The 20,649-nt window shown below is 40.4% G+C and overlaps 1 protein-coding gene across 1 annotated transcript in view; it reads right to left on the bottom strand.

Moving 5' to 3' along the window:
• The window catches only part of ARHGAP42 (Rho GTPase activating protein 42), a 176,716-nt gene that overhangs the window by 80,151 nt on the left and 75,916 nt on the right, over positions 1 to 20,649 (bottom strand). Inside the window, 1 exon segment of the mRNA XM_032220054.1 lies at positions 12,932 to 13,003. Within this exon segment, the coding sequence (XP_032075945.1) occupies positions 12,932 to 13,003 (72 nt within the window).

The following is a 20,649-nucleotide window of genomic DNA, read 5'->3' as shown; positions in this document are numbered from 1 at the left end:
TCTTAAAATAATACAAATGGAAACCTATACCTAATTAAAAGAAGCTGTTTTCTTGTGTTTGGGTTTCTGTTTGGATGTGCGTATCTAGAGACTATGCAAAAAAGACCAACGATCAAGTAACAATACCTCCAATCAAGAAGCTGCCAAAGAAGCCAATAGCAAACAACTCAACCAAAGAATTTCTAAGACCACCACCACCACCAACACTGACAGGCAAGACACTAGAACAGGGGTGTCAAACTCGATTTCATTGAGGGCTGCATTAGGGTTGTGCTTGACCTTGGGGGTCGGGGTGGGCGTGGCCAGCTCGATGTTACTCGTGTTGGGGGCACCTGTGGTGGCCCAGGCAGGGCTGGGGGATCCATTGTCTCCTTCCTTCCTTCCTTCCTTTTCCTTCCCTCTTCATTCTCCTTTCTTCTTCCTTCCCCTCTTTCCTTCTTCTTCCTTCCTTGCTCTCTTCTCATCTTCCCTTCTTTTTCTTTGCCTTTCCTCTTTCCCTTTCTCCTTTCCTGTTCCTTCTTGGATGCTCAAAAGGGGAAACATTTCTCCTTTGTTTTGTTTTGCTTTTAGCTTGTTTTGCTAGCCCTCTGCCAGCGAAAGCTCTCTCCCCCACTCTCCAAGTGCCCTTTTCGCTGGCAAAGGATCCGCGGGCCAGTCTTTTGCTGTTTCCAGGACGACCTCATGGGCCAGATCTAAGCATTCCGTGGGCCAGATACGGCCCACGGGCCTTGAGTTGGACACACCCCTGCACTAGAATATAAACTGAATTCAAACAGCACTCCCTACTAGGACGGATGGTGTTATTTAGTCTGGGTAATGAAAGGTCTGCAAGAAAGCAAGAAAGCTCAGAGACCACCAAGGACCATCAAACTTTGATAACAATATCAATTTTCCCCGGAAGAAAGAACATATGTTTTATATAAAATACAACGTACCTTAAAATTTCAATTTCATTTTTAACGTATTTATGCATCACTCTATTCATTAAGGAAATAACTCTTCGTATTCATGGAAAAGCAGAAAAAATATCCACAGGTATCTCAAAAAGCTGGTTTTGTTTTTAGGAGGATCACCAGCTCTTTAAATTTTGCAATGATCAGTGATATTTAACAACTCTTCCCAATGGAACATGGAAGATAATTGGTCCAATATAGGTAAAGGTATGTGCTAGTCGTTCCCGACTCTAGGGGGCCGTGCTCTTCTCCATTTCAAACCCGAAGAGCCAGCACTGTCCAAAGACGTCTCCGTGGTCATGTGGCCAGCATGACTAAATGCCAAAGGCACGCATAACACTGTTACCTTCCCACCAAAGGTGGGCTCTATTTTTCTACTTGCATTTTTACATCCTTTCGACCTGCTAGGTTGGCAGAAGCTGGGACAAGTAACGGGGGCTCACTCCATTACACGGTGTTAGAAATTCGAACTGCTGACCTTTCGATCGACAAACTTGGCATCTTAGCCATTGAGCCACCGCGATCCTGTTGGTCCAATATATCTACTTACTAATGACATAACAGAGAAGACAGGCATTCCAAGTGGAAATAACAGCATAGGAAACTTATAAAAATCCAGGCAGTTTAGTCATTAGATTTATTTAACCATCTACTCAGATTAGCAGCAGCTTATTTTTTTTTCTTATCTTCTTGTCAACTATAGTCATCAGGGATTGAAACAGTGATCTTCATTCTAAACATGTGCTCAACCCCTGAGTCATCCACACAATAGGAAGTTGTGGGTGTAATGCTTGCACTGCTGCTTGCCTGGAGAAAAAAGAGGCAGGTCACCGTTGTAAAAAGGTATCACTAATGGGAAACCCTTTTTTTTTTTTTTTTTTTTGCTTACAGGGATCTAACTTGCAAAACATGTTACTGATGAAAGATTGTTTGCTTATCTCAGGAGAAGAAGGAAGTATTACAGACTCCCAAGTTCCCACAGTGATCTTAAATGGCAATGGCACTTAGACTTATGTACCACTTTGCAGTGCTTTACAGCCCTCTCTAACCAATTTACAGAGTCAGCATATTGTCCCCAACAATCTGGGTCCTCATTTTACCAGCCTCGGAAGGATGGAAGGCCGAGTCAACCTTGAGCCGGTCAGAATCGAACTGCCAAACTGCTGGAAGCTGGCAGAAGTAGCCTGCAGTACTGCATTCTAACCACTGTGCCACCACGGCTCTAAGTCCAAGTCGAATTATGTGGTTGGAGAGTTATTTATTTATTTATTTATTTATTAGACTTATATACCGCTTCATAGGGCTTTCACCCTCTCTAAGCGGTTTACAATTTTTTAGCAATTGAGTCAGCAACTTGCCCCCACAGTCTGGGTCCTCATTTCACCCACCTCGGCAGGATGGAAAGCTGAGTCGACCTTGAGCTGGTGAGATTTGAACCGCTGAACTGTAGATCACAGTCAGCTAAAGTGGCCTGCAGTACTGCACCCTAACCACTGTGCCACCTCGAGTATTGGTAGTGGAAGATGACTTGTTTTGGTTCTCTGGGGATAGCAAAAGAGCTTAATGTTGGAGTAGGGTAAGGAATCTACCGTATTTTTTGGAGTATAAGACGCTCTGAAGTATAAGACGCACCTAAATTTTGGGGAGGAAAACAAGGGAAATATATCTGCCTCTGCCTCTCAACAATTTGCCTCCTTGCAACAAACAGCACAGAAAATATACACTGTTTGTAATGTTATATTTCAGACTATACTTGTACAGATGCTGTTAAAATTGATGTGCTTTCTGGAAGTATAGTTATTCTCTGCTATTTAAAAGAATAGCACTTTTTAAAACAATAGCACGGGGCCTCTTCAGATCAAGCATTTATTTTAAAAAGTTTCTTCATTTTGTTAAGTTGTCTAGAATAATAATAAAGTAGTCTTTAAAAAATAAGTCTAATAATTTGAACATTCTATAGGCATTTATAGTTGTTGACTTACCTCCTTGCAGCAAACAACCTGATTAGCCCAAGAAAAAAACCTGCCTCCCAGCAATTTGCCAAGCAAACAGCAAGTTTCACTTTCAATTTCTCCTGATCATCAGCTGTTACAGGTTGCAGGGATTGCTATAACTTATTGAAGCCTCCTCAAGCCCCCCCCCCCCCCCCCCCCGTTTGCTGCAAAGAAGTAAATTGCTGGGAGGCAGAGGCCAAAGGGTTGGGGTTGGTAGGTGGGTGGGGCTACATTCAGTGTATAAGACACACCCAAATTTTCACCCTCTTTTAGGAGGGAAAAGCGTCTTATAGTCCGAAAAATATGGCAGGCATCCATCTATCTATCTATCTATCTATCTATCTATCTATCTATCTATCTATCTATCTATCTATCTATCTATCTATCTATCATCTATCTATCTATCTATCTATCTATCTATCTATCTATCTATCTATCTATCTACCTACCTACCTACCTACCTACCTACCTACCTACCTACCTATCTATCATCTATCTATCTCACTTCCTTCCTTATTTATTTATTTATTTGTGAAATTTACTAGCCACCCATCTTACCACAGGGTAAGTCTGGGCGGCTCATAATATTAAAAAGATAAATGTACAAAATTTTGATGATATCAATAAAATACTACAAAGATCCAAACTGCTGAGCTGTAACTAAAAAGATGGGGAGGAAAGGAATAGGATGAGAAGGAGGGGAGGTTGGATCTGTTATTAATCTATTAACCATCCCCAATGTGGAACTCCTCCATTGGAATTTCAAGCCAACTGGCATAGCCAGGTCTTTAAACTCCTGCTTAGTCTTTCTTTCCCAAAGTTCCTGAGTGATGAGGTCAAAACAATATAACATGATTTAGAAAAAAAAGAAAAAACCACTATTTACAGTAGCTAGTTTTTTAAAAAATTGAGCTATAAAAGGGACCAGCAAACAATTGAAAATCAAAATGTGTATCAAAGCAACTGGGGACACGGCTCTTTAAAGCAACTACAACTTTCCCTATGATAGGATAGCTCTCCTTCACAATTCCATCACAATTCCAGACAAAGATACCTTTCACTTAAAGTCAGGGTATCAAACTCAATTTCATTGAGGGCTGCATCAGGGTTGTGTTTGACCTTAGGGGGGCCGGGGTGGTGGTGGCTGGAATGGGCGTGGCCAGCTTGATGGCGTTCATGTTGGGGATGAATGTGGTGGCTCAAGTGCTCAGGCAGGGAAAATGTGCTCCTGAGCTCTGTTTCCCACTGCGATGGCTTCCTGAAATCCTCTGCCAATGAAAATGAAGCTCGGAAGGGCCACATACAGCCCTCATGAGCTCTGTTTTCACTGGCAGACACACTGCGGGCTGGTCTTTCACTGTTTCCAGGGCAGCCCCTTGGGCCAGATCTAAGCACCCCGCGAGCCGGATCCAGCCCATGGGCCTTGAATTTCACACCCCTAGTTTAAAGGAACTATAGTAGCAATAGCAACAGCAGTTAGACTTATATACCGCTTCATAGGGCTTTCAGCCCTCTCTAAGATGTTTACAGAGTCAGCATCAGGGACGTGCAGTCACTAGAGGCAAGGGAGGCGGGGCCTCACCAGTCTCCTCAGGGAAAGGAAAGGATTTTAAATATTTTTGTAAAATAATTAAAGCCAGGGTAGTTGCTACCAGATTTCAAGTCACAGTGGTTTGGTGTCTGCTCTCAGTATTAACCAGGAGGAGGCCAGAGAACTATGGGCCTCTTTTGCATAAGGAATTTTTCGCCTTTTAAGAGTTAAGCAAGGGTTAACAAGCAAAGAATTCCTTATGCAAATGAGGCACGTATTCTCTCGCCTCCTGTAAAGGGCTTTTTTAGAGGCTTTTTAGAGTTCTCTGGGAGCAACTAGCTCAGTCTGACAGAGCTCTGGCCTTTCAAGAGGGGAGGGCAGGGCAGGGAGAAGCAGAGTTCAAATCATCTCTGAAACAGCTGGAAAAGGTGTGTGTGGGGGGAGGAATTCAAAAAGTTTGATCGGAAGGCAGCAGGGGAAGGCAGGGTATGGCAGAGGAGCTGCTTTCAAGCCTTTGGAAAATATATCCAATCCAACTTCTGTGTTTGTGTTTGAGAGTGAGTGAATGAGAGAGGGATCGAAGTTCTCTGTGTGCATGTGTCTGTTTGAGAGAGGGGGGAGGGAGGGAGAGAGGGAGGAAGGAGGGGGAGGGAGAAGAAAAAGAATGGGAAAACTTATTTTGCAAGGGGGAAAAATGCTGTCACTTTAAATCGGAACTGAGCATGCCTGGCTGTGGAATTCTGGGAGTTGAAGTCCACAAGTCTAAAAAGTGCCTCACCACGCTTAAAGCTGACCGCACGTCACTGGTCAGCATATTGCCCCCACAGTTTGGGTCCTCATTTCACCCACCTCGGAAGGATGGAAGGCTGAGTCAACCTTGAGCCGGTGAGATTTGAACCGCTGAACTGCAGATAACAGTCAGCTGAAGTGGCCTGCAGTACTGCACCCTAACCACTGCGCCACCTCGGCTCATACTGGTAACTGGTATTACTTAGGAGCCCACATAAGTTCTAAAAGCTTTTTCTGACTCACCACAGTATAAGGTTGTTGTTATTGTTAGTTGCAAAGTCATGTCCGACCCACTGCGACCCCATGGACAATGCTCCTCCAAGCCTTCCTGTCCTCTACCATCCTCTGGAGTACATTTAAGCTCATGCCTAGTGCTTCAGTGACTCCATCCAGCCACCTCATTGTCTTGGCTCTTCTCCAGTGAGTGCTTCCTTCTCATAATATAAGGTAATTTTTTAAAATTTCATTTTATCTAATTTGTATTCTCAAATATTTTGGGAGATTCTGCGATATATAGTCCCAACACATTTCTGGATTGGAAAAGAGTAATTTAAAGTAGATTCGATCCACCAAGATTTCCTGAGAGAGCTAATTCCATCTTAATTATTTACTGTATAAAAATATTTATTTTTAAGGCTTAAATCTCTTTCCAAACAATTTCACAGCATGTCAAGCCATCTAGTTCTCTATCACTGTTCTACACATTTTCCCTACAAATAATTATGTCATCTCCTTTATATAACCCCTCCAAAAGCAAATGTTTAGCTTTTCAAAGAGAAGTATCTCCTTCCCTTGATCACTTTGTTTGCTTTTTAAGTAAGTGACCTTAAATTAAAGAGGCTGAAGTCACAAACAGTGGAAAATATTACTTATCTCATTAAGTGTTTGCAGATTTATACTCCTCTTTGCTAACGTTCTCTCGGGTAAAGAGAGAATTGAAAACAAAAAAACAACATCATCTATTTAATACAGTATCTGCTAAATATAATTTTTTCCTTGTAGCTTATCAGGTGACATCACGGCATAACTCTCCCTGTAGTTTTGAGCCAGAAACTTTCTATAGGAAAACAATCTCATGCTCATCATCAAAAATTGTATACAAATGTTTTCCTGTTTATAGAAATGGGGAAAACAAGGAAGGCAAATAAATGAATTAATCCGAAGGTTAATCAAGGCTGCGCAGCCCTTAAGTAGACTAAGCAATTACTGTGAGATTCTGATATAACATTATTGTTTTATGCTTAGTCACTGCTATAACATCCATATTTGGGACACAACAACAGAAGGCCCTTCTATGGAAGATGATTAAGGGACAGTGGACAATAAAAAAAAAAATCAAGATCAAAATTACGCAACAAAGAAAAGAACACTCTTCTCATATTCTCCAGCGACTGGCATTAGAACTCCAACTGTTTCTTTTAGAAAATATGTAAGATGTTATAAGACATAATATATCTATCATAGCTAATACTTTTATTATTTATTAGATTTATACAGCTTCCCACTTTGCAGTACACTACTCGGGATAGCTAAAAGGTAAAGTTTCCCCTCGTATATATGTGCTAGTTGTTCCCAACTCTAGGGGGCAATGGTCATCTCCGTTTCAAAGCCGAAGAGCCAGCGCTGTCCAAAGACGTCTCCGTGGTCATGTGGGTGGCATGACTAAACACTGAAGGTGCAGGGAACACTGTTACCTTCCCATCAAAGGTGGTTCCTATTTTCTACTTGCATTTTACGTGCTTTCAAACTGCTAGGTTGGCAGAAGCTGGGAGAAGTGACGGGAGCTCACTCCATTATGCAGCGCTAGGGATTCAAACCACTGAACTGCCAACCTCTCTGATCAACAAGCATTTTAGCCACTGCATCCCTTATAGCTAACTACAGTAATAAAAACAGAAGCAATAAAAAGAATTCCAACAGAGGAAGAAGAAACCAAGAAAAAACTGGCCCCCAATCCATAACTATACCCTTTCATCTCCTAAATCCTTAAGATTCCAATCCTACTGTCCTAGCACTTGTGGGAAAAGCCACAAGTTCAATTCAATTCAATCCTTTATTGTCAGAGTACAACATGTGTACAATGAGATTGGCTGAGCCTCCCTTCGTGCCCGCCCCCCCAAATACAATACAACTTACAGTGAAAGACAAAAAATTCCTAGCCCAGTGAATCCTACTAATAAACATCCAGTCCAAACACCCAGCACCATGTGAACTTATTGCACATTGCTCCGCCCCTGCAAGTCAATCGTACTATGGTGTTGTAGCATTATTTTTCATCCAGGAGTCTGACAGCCCACAGATAAAAACTGTGTATAGACATGAGCAATAAATCAACTTAACTGGAGCTATATCTCCTTCCAGATGGTAGGAGAATAAAGAAGGGCTGACCAGCGTGTGAGTCATCCCTGAGGATTTTCCTCGCTCTTCTAAAGCAGCGATGTAGTCTAGCGATATCTGGAAAGATAAGAGGGTGGATCCTACCAGATCTTAAGGGGAAGGGTCTTTCACAGGGCAGGGGCAGCTACAGGAAAAGCATAGTTCCTAGGTGGGATTTAAGGGTAGGGGCCTGGAGTAGGTCCGCTATATCCAATCTAGTGCAAATGAGCAAATGCCCTCAGGGAGAAGGTAGTCCCACCAAGAATCTGGTCTGTGCCATAGAAGGCTTTAAAGGTGATAACCAGCATTTTGAAGGTACACAGAAATAAACAGGGAGTGTTTAATGTCCCATAATCTTCAACAGCACCCCTTCAATAACATTATCCTTGTCAAGCCCAAAGAATCAGGACCACACATTAAGCTCCAGTTAAGTTGATTTATTGCTCATGTCTATACACAAGAATCGATCACCTAATGGTCAGCACTGAATGGGTGCTCGATAAGAGTCAACAGAATTCAGGGTATTAGACATAGACTGTTTATGGGAGTGCAATGACTCTAGACTGATTACTCTCTTGACCCTGCCTTCAAGCTTTGCCTGTCCTTCTCCTACAATTCTTTAAGCATTTGTCTTAAGCATCCAGGCCCCAAGTTGGAATTCTCATTCAATTATCTCATTGTCTGATGAGGAACTGCTAGTTTAGTCTCCAACTTCTTTGATGTCAATTTTTTTTTGGTACATTGTGAACCTGCTTGCAGTGGGAATATAGAAACTAATTTTCTTCACTGCATTCTTTCATCAGAACACTTTTTTATTTTAAAAAAAGTTGTATTATTTTAGCAGTCAAACTATTTGTATTCAACCAGACCAGGCTGAAACTTACTTAATTATTTAAAGCATGTATATCTTGCTCTTCAGTCTGGAAAGCTCTTTAGAGTGACTTACAGTATAACAACAACAACAACAACAACAACAACAATAATATGACCTCACTATTTGGAAATTTTAAATTTATCAGACTTGAACATTCTGATTCTACAAAAAGCCACCCTACTTGGAACAGCTTATATCCTCCGACGTTACCTTAATAGTTCCTAGGTTCTTGGTTAGGACTCGAGCTGTTAAGCTATCAACCAACCCCAAAGGCTGTGAATCTCACCAAAGATTAACATAATAATAATAATAATAATAATAATAATAATAATAATAATAATAATAATCTGATTTTCGGTGACTTTTTCAGGTTGATGTTCCCACCAGTTTGTTGCTGTTTTAAGTGCAAAAATTATAATATTAAAACAGCAACAAACTGGTGGGAACATCAGCCTGAAAAAGTCACCGAAAATCAGATGGTCAAGATCTTGTGGGATTTTCACATACAACAAACTGGTGGGAACATCAGCCTGAAAAAGTCACCGAAAATCAGATGGTCAAGATCTTGTGGGATTTTCACATACAAACAGACAAAATACTGGTGCATAATACACCAGACATCACACTGGTTGAGAAAAACAAGGTCACAATCATAGACATTGCAATACCAGGTGATAGCAGGGTCAATGAGAAGGAATGTGAAAAAATCGCAAAATACCAGGACTTAAAAATAAAAATTCAACGACTATGGCACAAACCAGCAGTGGTAATTCCAGTGGTAATCGGCACACTGGGTGCTATTCCAAAAGCACTGGAATTACATTTAAAACAGTTAAAAATTGACAAAATCACCATCAGTCAAATGCAAAAAGCTGCACTGCTTGGATCTGCACGCATATTACGAAAATACGTTACGACGTCCTAGGCCCCTGGGTGGGGCCCGACTAGTAATCAATGCCAAATCCGGCGAAACAACTGGCCGCTGTGATACAATTGTATAATAATACAATCTCTTTCCCTCAGTCTCCTGATTTAAAATGACACCATGTTGAAGGAACAGAACAGGAAAAGAAAGCTTCAGTTATTTTCCTTGAGACTAAAGTATTATTGCTCTCCAAACACTGTAATAGCATAATTGTTTCTCAAAACTGTATCATAGGAGAAGGATGAACAGGAAATAATAATAATCCCAGGATTAGATAAGTGAACAAAAATGCCAAATACAGTCTAAACATCTAAACATACTTAAACACCACCGGCACTGACAAATTTACCATCAGTCAATTGCAAAAGACAGCTTTAATGGGAACAGCTTACATCCTGCCACGATACCTGTAACACCACCCAACTTAAACATCTACCTATCCCACAGGTCCTTGGGAAGGACTTGATTGGAGGACAAAAATGCCAATGCAATCCACACATCTGGCTGACTTATGATGACCAACCATGATAAGAACAACAACAATAATTGTTGATAAGAAAGACAAAAGAATATGGATTATGGATGTGGAAGTACCCATAGATAGTGGAATAAAAGAGAAAAAACTGGAGAAAACAACAAAATATAAAGACCCACAAACATTACTAGAACAACTGTAGCAAAAGAAAGCTAAGATACCACCAATAGTAATAGGTGCTTTTGGTACAAGCCAAAATAACTGGAGCACCACATGATCACCATCGGCATTGACAAATTCACCATCAGTCAATTGCAAATGGCGGCTTTACTTGGAACAGCTTCCATCCTGCGACAATATCTGTAACACGATCAAGCATCCATATCAGCCCTTCAAAGGTCCTTGAGAAGGACTCGATAGTTATAAAAATGCCAAATCCAGTTTGAACATCTGACTGACTGTGACAAAGCATAAGAATGCAACAGCAAGCTAAGTAACATGATAGGCAGGTACTATATGGCATTATGTTTATAGGGATGTTTCAGGAATTGCAACAAGATCCTATAGCTTAAAGGTCTGGGAGATTCTGAAATGCCGTGGAAATGTGAGGTTGTGATAATTCAAGATATAGATATAGAGCCAAATCAACAGAACAACAAACAGATCCGTTTCTTCCTGTGCCAAAAGCAATAGCAAAAGCAGAAGGAATGCAGTGCTGGGAGGAAGAAGGGAGGTGGCGAGCAAAGAAGTCTTCATTAATGTCTTAAAAACATCAAGAATTTGCTCCTCCATCTTCTTTGATGTGATGCAGATTGTTGCAAAGAGGCCAAGGAGCACTTGAACAAATATTGCTAAATACTATTCAGAATGGATAAGGCTGAACCAAGAGGGAGCTGGGCCCTAAAAGCAGACAACACAGTAATCCATGATTTCAACATTACCAGCTGGGTTCCAGCTAACCACATTGACCAAATAAGGAAAGTGCCTTCATGCCTGGAATCCTTTCCCAGTTAGCTCACTCTACTCCCCCCCCTCCCGCCTTACAGTTGGGGAATATAAAAGATAGAGGTCATTCTCCCACCCCCCATACTTTCTAGCTCAGATAAATTTGATTGCCAGGCTATCCAATGCATATTGGGATTTGCTAACGGTAGGGGAAGGCAAGAGATTCAATGACATTAACAGAAATGTATCATACACCCTGTTTTCCTGAAAATAAGACCTCCCCAGATAATAATCCCAATTGGGCTTTTGAGCGCATGCGCTCAAATAAGCCCTCCCTGAAAATATTGCAACACACCAGCAGCCATGAGGTGACCACGCTTGCCACCTTCTGCACCTCAAAAATAATAAGACCTTCCTGAAAATAAGGCCAAGCGCTTATTTCTGGGGTCAAAAGAAAATAAGACCCTGTCTTATTTTGGGGGAAGCATAGAACTACTATTCTTCACATATTTTGAATTAGTTTCCAGCCAGAATGAGCAAAAGATGAAGATCTGAAAACTGGAATACAGATACTTACAAGCATTCATTAAATGACCGTTCATAGTTACAAAGGCACTAAAAATAGGACTTATGACTGTTTTTCACACTTACGACCATTGCAACATCCCCTTAGTCATATGATCAATGTCCAGACACTTGGCAACTGGCATTTATTTATGACATGGGATCACGGGATCTACTTTTATGACCTTCTGATAAGCAAAGTCAAGAGGGAGTCAGATTCACTTTATAATTGTGTTACTAACTGAACAACTGCAGTGATTCACTTAACAACCGTGGAAAGAAAGGTCATAAAATAGGTCAAAACTTGCTTAACTGTCCTGCTTAACAACAACAAAATGGGATTCAATTGTGGTTGCAAGTGGAAGATTACCCACATAAAAATAGGTTTTTAAAAAGAGACTGGACAGCCACTCGTCTGTAATGTTATAGGGTCTCCTGCTTGAATAGGGGGTTGGACTAGAAGACCTCCAAGGTCCCTTCCAGATCTATTCTGTATTTCAGTCTTTGGCAATTTCAAGACAGGAAATCATTAGCTAGCTTAGACTTAATACTTAAGATCGGAAGCTTGGTTAATCATAAATACAACTAATATTTACTGTCTTTATCTTCCTCATATTTATAAATTTAATAACTCTCGCGAATCATTTTCAAGTTACATAAGACCCCCAACATTACAAAATCTCCCTATCCTATTTATTCTCTCCATCCTAGTCCTACACACAGACCAGATCATCTCAGTTAGCTGAAGGAAGAAGATGCCAGCATATACTACACATGACTAGGTAAAGGGAGAGTAAGCTATGTTAAAAATAGAAGCCTAATCTCTTTTACATCTTACTGCAGTTTATAATAAATCTTGAAGATATGAGTAGTGTTAAACCATTAGTTCTCAGAGCCATAAATTTCTTTAGCATATGACATATCAGTAAGAGATAGGATAACAGTTAATGCAATACTATTTTTTTTAATTCTCATTACAACTGAAACCCTCCAAAAGCATGCTATTGTCACTGTGAGCAATGACTTGCCAAGCACTATAACTGAATAACTAGGCAACAGAAATGTATCAATGTCGGCTGATTATTAGTATTGCTATCGTTATGAGGGTTTTTTCATTTTTTATTTTGCAGCTATTGTAATTTTTATGACATTAGCCACTAGAAGTCTGTACTGATTAGAAGATCACATACGAAAACCAATCAATCAACAAACAGCTTCTTAGAACAAGAATGCATAAAGTCTCCAACCTTGGCAATTTTACTACTTGTGGACTTCAATTCCCAGAATTCCTCCATGCTGGCTGAAGAATTCTGGGAGTTGAAGTCAAGAAGTTGTCAAGTTCCCAAGATGGAGTCTCTTGTGTCCCGTCCCCCACCCTAAAGTCATTAATCCAAGAGAATGTGCATACTTTGACTTTGAATTTAAGAGATGTAGTAATGATGCAACAATAAAGTAAAAACAGTAGTATTCCTTAACAAAAACAGTAGTATTTCTTAACAACTCACCTTTGCTGCACCTATTTGCTCTTTACGAAATTTCTCAAGCGGTGCTATTAAAACATCGTCCGCATTCTGGATCTGAAATACCAAAAAAAAAAAAAAAAAAATCATTATTTCAATGGTAGGTATATAATAATAATTCAAAATAATATTTTAAAGTAGTTCAGTAGTTTTTACATTTAAAACAATAATTCCAGAAATGGTCAAATAATCAAGTTAACCCCAGTGACCCTATTAAATGAAACACTTTCAGGGGTGCCTGATAAGTACAGAAATCACAATCTAACTAAGAAACATTTTATATAAATCTCAATTCCCGCTTACTATGGACACACAAAAGTTCCAATTTAATTATAACCCTAGTAGGATGAAGTATGCTTCTCTCTACAAACTCTTCAAGACACTTGTCAGTGGTATTAATAATTACATTCAACATTTCAATTGTTGCTTGCTATATAACAGTGATGGCTAACCTTTTTGTTGTTGTGTGTCGAAAGTGTGCATGCACATGCGCTCGGACCCATAATGCAATATGCGCACAACACCGCCCTGCCCCCCTGAACATGTGTGCATGACACCCCACCCCCGTGCTCCCCCATGCAAGCGTGCACAACCTTGCATTGCCCCCGCCCCCCTGGGCATGCGTGTGCGAACCTCCACACCCTGTTTTGGGCCTAGTAGGCCTCCTAGGAGCAAAAAAGTGCCGCGAGAGATACACCAAGCCCCTGTGCTCCCCCACATGCGCATGCACACCCCATCCCTTCCATGTATGCACACGCATCTCCCGCATGCGCCCTGTCCCTATGCATGTGCAGAAGACCCCAAAATAAGCTGGATGGCAGTAGACGCGCATCCATGCACGATGGAGCTGCGCTGAGGCAACAGTTCATGTGCCTGCAGAGAGGGCTCTACATGCCACCTGTGACCCACGCGCCATAGCTTTGCCATCACAGCTATATAGTACCATGGTTGTTTAAAAACAATTGCGGCCAGCACAATTATTTCAACTGCATCTACCTAGATACCCACTATAGCAGCGCTTCCCAAACCTTAGTGAATATTCCAAATATCCGAACCAACTTGGAGTTAGGGCAGCAATCGGAATTACTGCCACCCAGGTTTGCTATTGCTAAGTTAAGCAATCATATGATATCCTACTTTACGATCAGTTGACAACAATCTCAGCTCCAATTGTTGTCCTAATCTGAGAACGATTTGTTTGTGCACCCAAGAATTCATTACACAAATGACAAGAATTGCATATTGTATATTATATAAATCATGATGACACTGGCATGAATTATATTTGAATATCATTATGCATGTCACAGAGGCTGGCATTGCAGATCTAAGCACCATCTCTACAACATAATGACCTATACCTATAAGGACTTAATCTCATTCATTCATTCATTCATTCATTCATTCATTCATTCATTCATTCCATTTGTACTCTGCCACAATCCCACAAGACCACATTTAACTTCCAAAGAAGTGGATTTCTTGAATAGGAAACATACATCACCGATTTCTTAAAATACTTTCAGTGGCATGACTAAATAAGTATTTGCTTTTAAAATATTATGACTGCTTCTGCTATATTTATTACCAGTAAACCTTTTGAATGGAGTCTTAATCATCCCATCTGTCCCCAACTTCTATATTTATACAGCTGAGACTTTTTTCTTAAAAAAAAAATGCTTATGAATATTTAAAGAGAAAAACACTGTAAAACGAAGCTCCCTGGGCTGCAGTTATTTCACAGTAATTAGACTTTAGTGTTTGAACATTGATGCATTTCATGTATTTCAGTGCTAAGTGTAGGATATTAGGGCAAGAAAATTGCCTGAAGCAGAGTTTTATATAATCATGTAGACATCATAAATATCACTCATATTTGGAAGATAAACACTTGGCAAGCCAAATGAGCAAAGACCATAAACACTGAGGATGCTTAAGATGTCCTAATGATGCAAGGGGGAAATTCCTAAGATTAAAGTACTGTTCTTAAATGCAATATATAAAATTTATATGTATGGAAATAAAAATCAGTTTGGATTATAGGACATAACTGAGTCTTCTTTGCCAATAGGTGTTCAGGATTTGTTTAGGAATTATCTGCTAGACTTAATATAAAGGCATTACGTTCCCAGCTGGAGAGACCAAATCCTCACAGGGCTTAAGGAACTTATTTCAAAATATTTGCAATCCTCCTATTATCTGTTCCCAAAGAAAATGCAAAGATGTCTCTGCTACTTCATCAAAAAGTATGTATTTAGGGCCCTGAGCCATAAACTGGTAGCTTGCCTAAAGCTAAATATTTCAAGCAGTTAAATTTGTTTTTGAGTGCAAGTGAACATTGGAGAGAGCTACCTAGCTTGCAATTTCACAAAATGTCAAAGAGATGCTAAAAAGACAAACTGTTAAATATCTTTACTTAATATGAAAACAATTTCATTAATACACACACACACACACATTCCACGTTACTAGTCTCTGGAACTGTTTAGAGTAAAAATCTTCAACCTTGGCAACTTAAGGAGCTGTGGACTTCAACTCCCAGAATTCTGGGAATTGAATTGAATCTGGGAATTGAATCTGGGAATTCAATTCTGGGAATTGAAATCCACAAGTCTTAAAGTTGCCAAGATTGGAGACTCTTAGTTTAGAAGACTGCTAGCTGTGGTAGCGACCATGCCCTGCTATATTTCTGTGCTGGGCAGAGAAAATGGGAGGTACATCTACTAATTACTGTCTTCAGATGTGTAGTTCTTCCATCATTCGTTCACTCACCTCTGTACAATTCTTGATCATCCAACGATATCTTGTTTATCTTTAAAGGCAACACAACTATTATATAAGCACAGATTCTTTTAGATTCTTGGTGTTCTCTGAGCTTGGATCTTTTCCTGCAGATGTTTCATTAGCAGGCCAGGCAATTATATCACTGCACTTGTAGCTTGGCAACAAAACATCTGCCAAAAAAACAACCATGTCTCAGAGAACCAAAGATCGAGAACCGAACTATTGAGCTACCTATGTTCTCTATTACTGGTTCTCATTTACCTAAGGTTCTCCATTATACACTCATTATAATGTAGAATAACTGGCTGTTGCATTAAAAATATTTAGGCCAGTAATAGCATCTGACCCCACTTTCTCCGTTATAACTGAACATTTCTACCTCTTTGTAACAATAGTCAATTTGTTTTTAGCATACAGGTAGACCTTGACTTACAACAGTTTGCTTAGTGACCCTTTCAAAGTTACAACGGGATTGAAAAAAAGTGACTTATGACCGTTTTTCACACGTGACCATTGCAGCATCCCCATAATTTACATTTGGATGCTTGATAACTGACTCATATTTATGACGGTTGCAGTGTGCTGGGGACATGTGAACTCCTTCTGCAACCTTCTGAATAGCAAAGTCAATGTGGAAACCAGAGTCACTTAACAACTATATATATATATAGTTGGGGCTTACCAGGGGTTGTGACACTAATATATACCTTCTTCCCTGGCTTCAGCTGATAAGGAGGAGACCTGTGGCTTGATGGCTAAGACGTTTGCCTAAGATGCAATACAGCACAGGTTCGAATCCCAGTAAGGGTATGGCTAGCTGATGAGAGCTAAATAGCTTGAAATAGATCTATACTAGTCTCCCTTTATTTATTTATCAGCACAAATAAAAACACACACACACACACACACACACACACACACACATATATACATATATACATATATACATATATACATATATACATATATACATATATACATATATACATATATACATATATACATATATACATATATACATATATACATATATACATATATACATATATACATATATACATATATACATATATACATACATATACATATACATATACATATACATATACATATACATATACATATACATATACATATACATATACATATACATATACATATACATATACATATACATATATATATATATATATATATACGGACTTCAAAACTGCAGTGATTTCACTAAACAACTGTGCCAAGAAAGGTTGTAAAACGGTGCAAAACTCACTTAACAAATTTCTCTCTTTAGCAACATAAATTTTGGGATCAATTGTGGTCATGAGTTGAGGACTACCTGTGGTGATATCCACCCACAGTATTGGTTATATGAAGGCTGTTACCAATGAATTGCAAGAATAATTTAAGCCTTAAACTGCAGCATTTGTCTACAAAGCAGAATGTGGTTTCTTGCAGAATGAAGACTAAAAGGGATAGGGGAGGTTATTAGAAATAAATTAAAACATCATGGTGAATTCAAGTATCTCTTATCAATGAATCCAGATGTATCCAAATCCTTTACATTTAAATAAGTAAATAAAAGTCAGTTCCTTTATTAAGTCATTGTAAAAAGGGAAACATATACACAAACAACAGGGAGAGAAAGAAACACACATAACTTTTGCGGTCACCCAAAACCATGCTCTCAGGAATTGTAAAGAAATGCCTGTAATAAGTTCCTTATGTTGTCATTCCATGCTTTTTTTATAGGTTCAAGCATTGCCACAAGCTACACAAACCAAATATCTTCAACGTGTATATACCAAACAATTAAAACAAAAGAAAAATGTAATCATAACTGTCTTCCTTGTGAGGTCTCCACCCCAGTGGAAACGCTAATTGAATTTTAAAAGCAGTACTTAAAAAAAAACGTAAGCAGTCTTGAGAGAAACAAAAGCATGGTATGGATTTTCTCTTTCATCATTGATAAAGAAGTTTATGAAAGCGGAACCGTGCTATGAAACTGAACAGGCAGTTTTCAAAGTGCAGAAACTGCCATATGGCTGTACCCTTCTCGAAGAGTTGAGCCAACTGGTTTCTCCCTTGGTAATGACACACCATCATGTGGTCTGAGGGTTTTCCCCATTTGTGGAAACCTGTTCTGACCGAGGCTTCCCAAGAGCATGAGGCAAACTCCTGGCCCTTTTATTAATTTCCTGTGAATTCTGCTCATTCATATCCAGCGAAGTCTTTCCAGAGAGGATTTACAGCCCATAATTGGGCTGTAAATTACGTGGGGCCAGAGTTGGCTTCACTTGGGTATGTGCCACAGCAGTGTTTCATTTCTCACCTTTCCTACTATCTTCTCTTATTGGTTTCTTATGATTTATCCATTGTTGTTTGTAACTTATGATCAATGATTGCAACTATGATTCTGACCTATGACCTATTACTTGCTGTTTATATGTACACTGTGGAGCTTATGCACTGGAGACAAATTCCTTGTGTGTCTGATCACACTTGGCCAATAAAGAATTCTATTCTATAAATCACTTTTTTTCAGTGGAGTTGCAACCACGCAGGATTTTTGCTTAACTTTACTTCCCAACCTCTAGCTCAATAGTTTCCAAACTTGCCAACTTCAAGACTTGTGGACTTCAACTTCCAGAATTTCTCAGCCAGCCATGCTGACTGAGGAATTCTGGGAATTGAAGTCCACAAATCTGGCTGAGCAATTCTGAGAGTTGAAGTCCAGAAGTCTTAAAGTTGCCAAGTCTGGAGACCCCTGCTCTAGCTCAAGGGAGCAGAAACTCCCCTCCCCTTCCTCACAGAGGCTGTAGAATACAATCTGTGAGCTGTTATATAAAAGTACATGGCTGTAAAACTGGACTGCCATGCCGTCCTTACCAGCTTTCAGAGGGAATTTAGGCACAGGTTTTGGTAACCAGCCAGGCCTTCCCACTGATCAAGAGTTCAAGGTTTCTGCAAAGCAAACATACCGAGCTGTTGTGGCCCAACAGCGGCTGGCTGAGCTGCTGGTGGAATCTGACAGCGATGAATACTATGGGATTGCCCTGGAGGCTGAGGAAGACTCTGGGGGGTGTTCGGAGTCAGAGCAGGGACTAGAGAGGCCTGTTGGCCACCAGATGGCGTCTGAGTCAGTGAGCGGTAAGGAAGAACAGTGGGAGGCTGTCCCTGACCTACATATGCGTAGGGCTGAGAGGAGGAGGGACCAGCTTTGGAAAAAGGCTCACAGAAGGAAATAGGAACAGGTGGCTACTGATTAGCCCCTCCCGAGAGCTTATATAGGTTGGGCGACGGGAGAGGAATTTTGCAGGAAACAACAGTTTACTAATCCAGGCATAGTGAAAGATTGGGAGAATTTCATGAGTTCAAGCCTTGTTTTCATAGAGATAATTTTCTGGACTCCCAGCCAAGGGGTTGCTTATCTCCCTCCTTAGTTGTGACAGACAGCCAAGTCTGCATCCATACATATTGTAGAGTCTTGGGACAGAATGCCGAGCATATGCTGAAAACTCAAGGAGGACTTTGTTGAGTAGAGTTTTATCAATTCACTTCTCCAACGTTGGGTAGGTTTGAAGGGCCTTTTTCAGGGAATCCTCAATTTACAGCTATAACTGAGCTTACAATTTCAATTGTTAAGTCACAACAATCATAAAATGGGTCGTTATGGGAAGAAGCCCAATTTTGCAACCATTTTTGCAGCAATTGTAAAGTGGACATAAAATGGATGCCACAGTCATTAAGCTAATCCATTATTCGCTATGGGGCAGTTTTTGCCAAAAACTGGAAGCAATCGTTGGTCTCCAGCAAAAATGTCATAAATTGCAGTTATATGACTGCAGTGAGGCACTGCAAAAACATGGTCACCTGACCAGGGCAGGGAAAGAAAACTTGCAGATATTAGCACTCCGAATCTGGGTCTTAAGTTCCACTTTCAAAATATGTCATAATTTCAAGTGGTCACTAATTGAATACACTATTATTTCGGGAGCTATAGTTGCTTAGTGGGAGAGTCATCAACCATGTTATGATTTTTGCATTGTCTCACTGATAAGTTGGAGGATTCACTGACTGGCTCATGATTGTCCCTATTTGTTGACAGCATTTTGAAGTTAACGGGAAGGAAGACATTCACACACCGGTGAGCCGAGGTGGCGCAGTGGTTAAATGCAGCACTGCAGGCTACTTCAGCTGACTGCAGTTCAGCAGTTCGGCTGTTCAAATCTCACCGGCTCAGGGTTGACTCAGCCTTCCATCCTTCCGAGGTGGGTAAAATGAGGACCCGGATTGTTGTTGGGGGCAATATGCTGACTCTGTAAACAGCTTAGAGAGGGCTGAAAGCCCTATGAAGCGGTATATAAGTCTAACTGCTATTGCTAACTGCTATTGGTTTGCAAAAATGCTTTTGATAGACTTGGTAAAGGTGGTTTCCACGTGGAAATGCCAATATTATGTATCTTTCTTCAACCTAGTGCAGAGATGGTGAACCTTTTCGGCACCGAGAGCCTAAAAGGGAGTACTTCGCGTGTGCGCTCATCTGGGCCGCAACCAGGAAGAGGAGCTGCCCAGGGGGCATGTGTGCACTGGAAAATATACATTTGGTTTCTGGTGCGAAGATGCACGCCAGCCAGCAAGTCTTCTAGTTACTAACACGCATGCTCACATGCCAATCAGCTGTCTGACACGCATGTTCATGCTGGAAAATGGAAAACTAGCTTTTCTGGCACTGCTGCAAGGACAAAGGCCAGCCGATCAGTATGTGCGCATGCATGCTAGAAACCCAGAAGAGGAACAGGTGACGCTGCGCATGCCAGGCAACATGGCTCCGTGTGCCACTTCGAGCATGCATGCCATAGATTCAGCATCACTGACCTAGTGCCTTCCAACGCATTGATGCAACTCCCCTGCTTCAAATT

This window comes from Thamnophis elegans, chromosome 6 (genome assembly GCF_009769535.1).
Source record: "Thamnophis elegans isolate rThaEle1 chromosome 6, rThaEle1.pri, whole genome shotgun sequence".
In the NCBI taxonomy this organism is placed as follows: Eukaryota; Metazoa; Chordata; class Lepidosauria; order Squamata; family Colubridae; genus Thamnophis; species Thamnophis elegans.
Note: the sequence above shows the minus strand (reverse complement) of the source record. Positions and strands in the feature narration are given on the sequence as shown.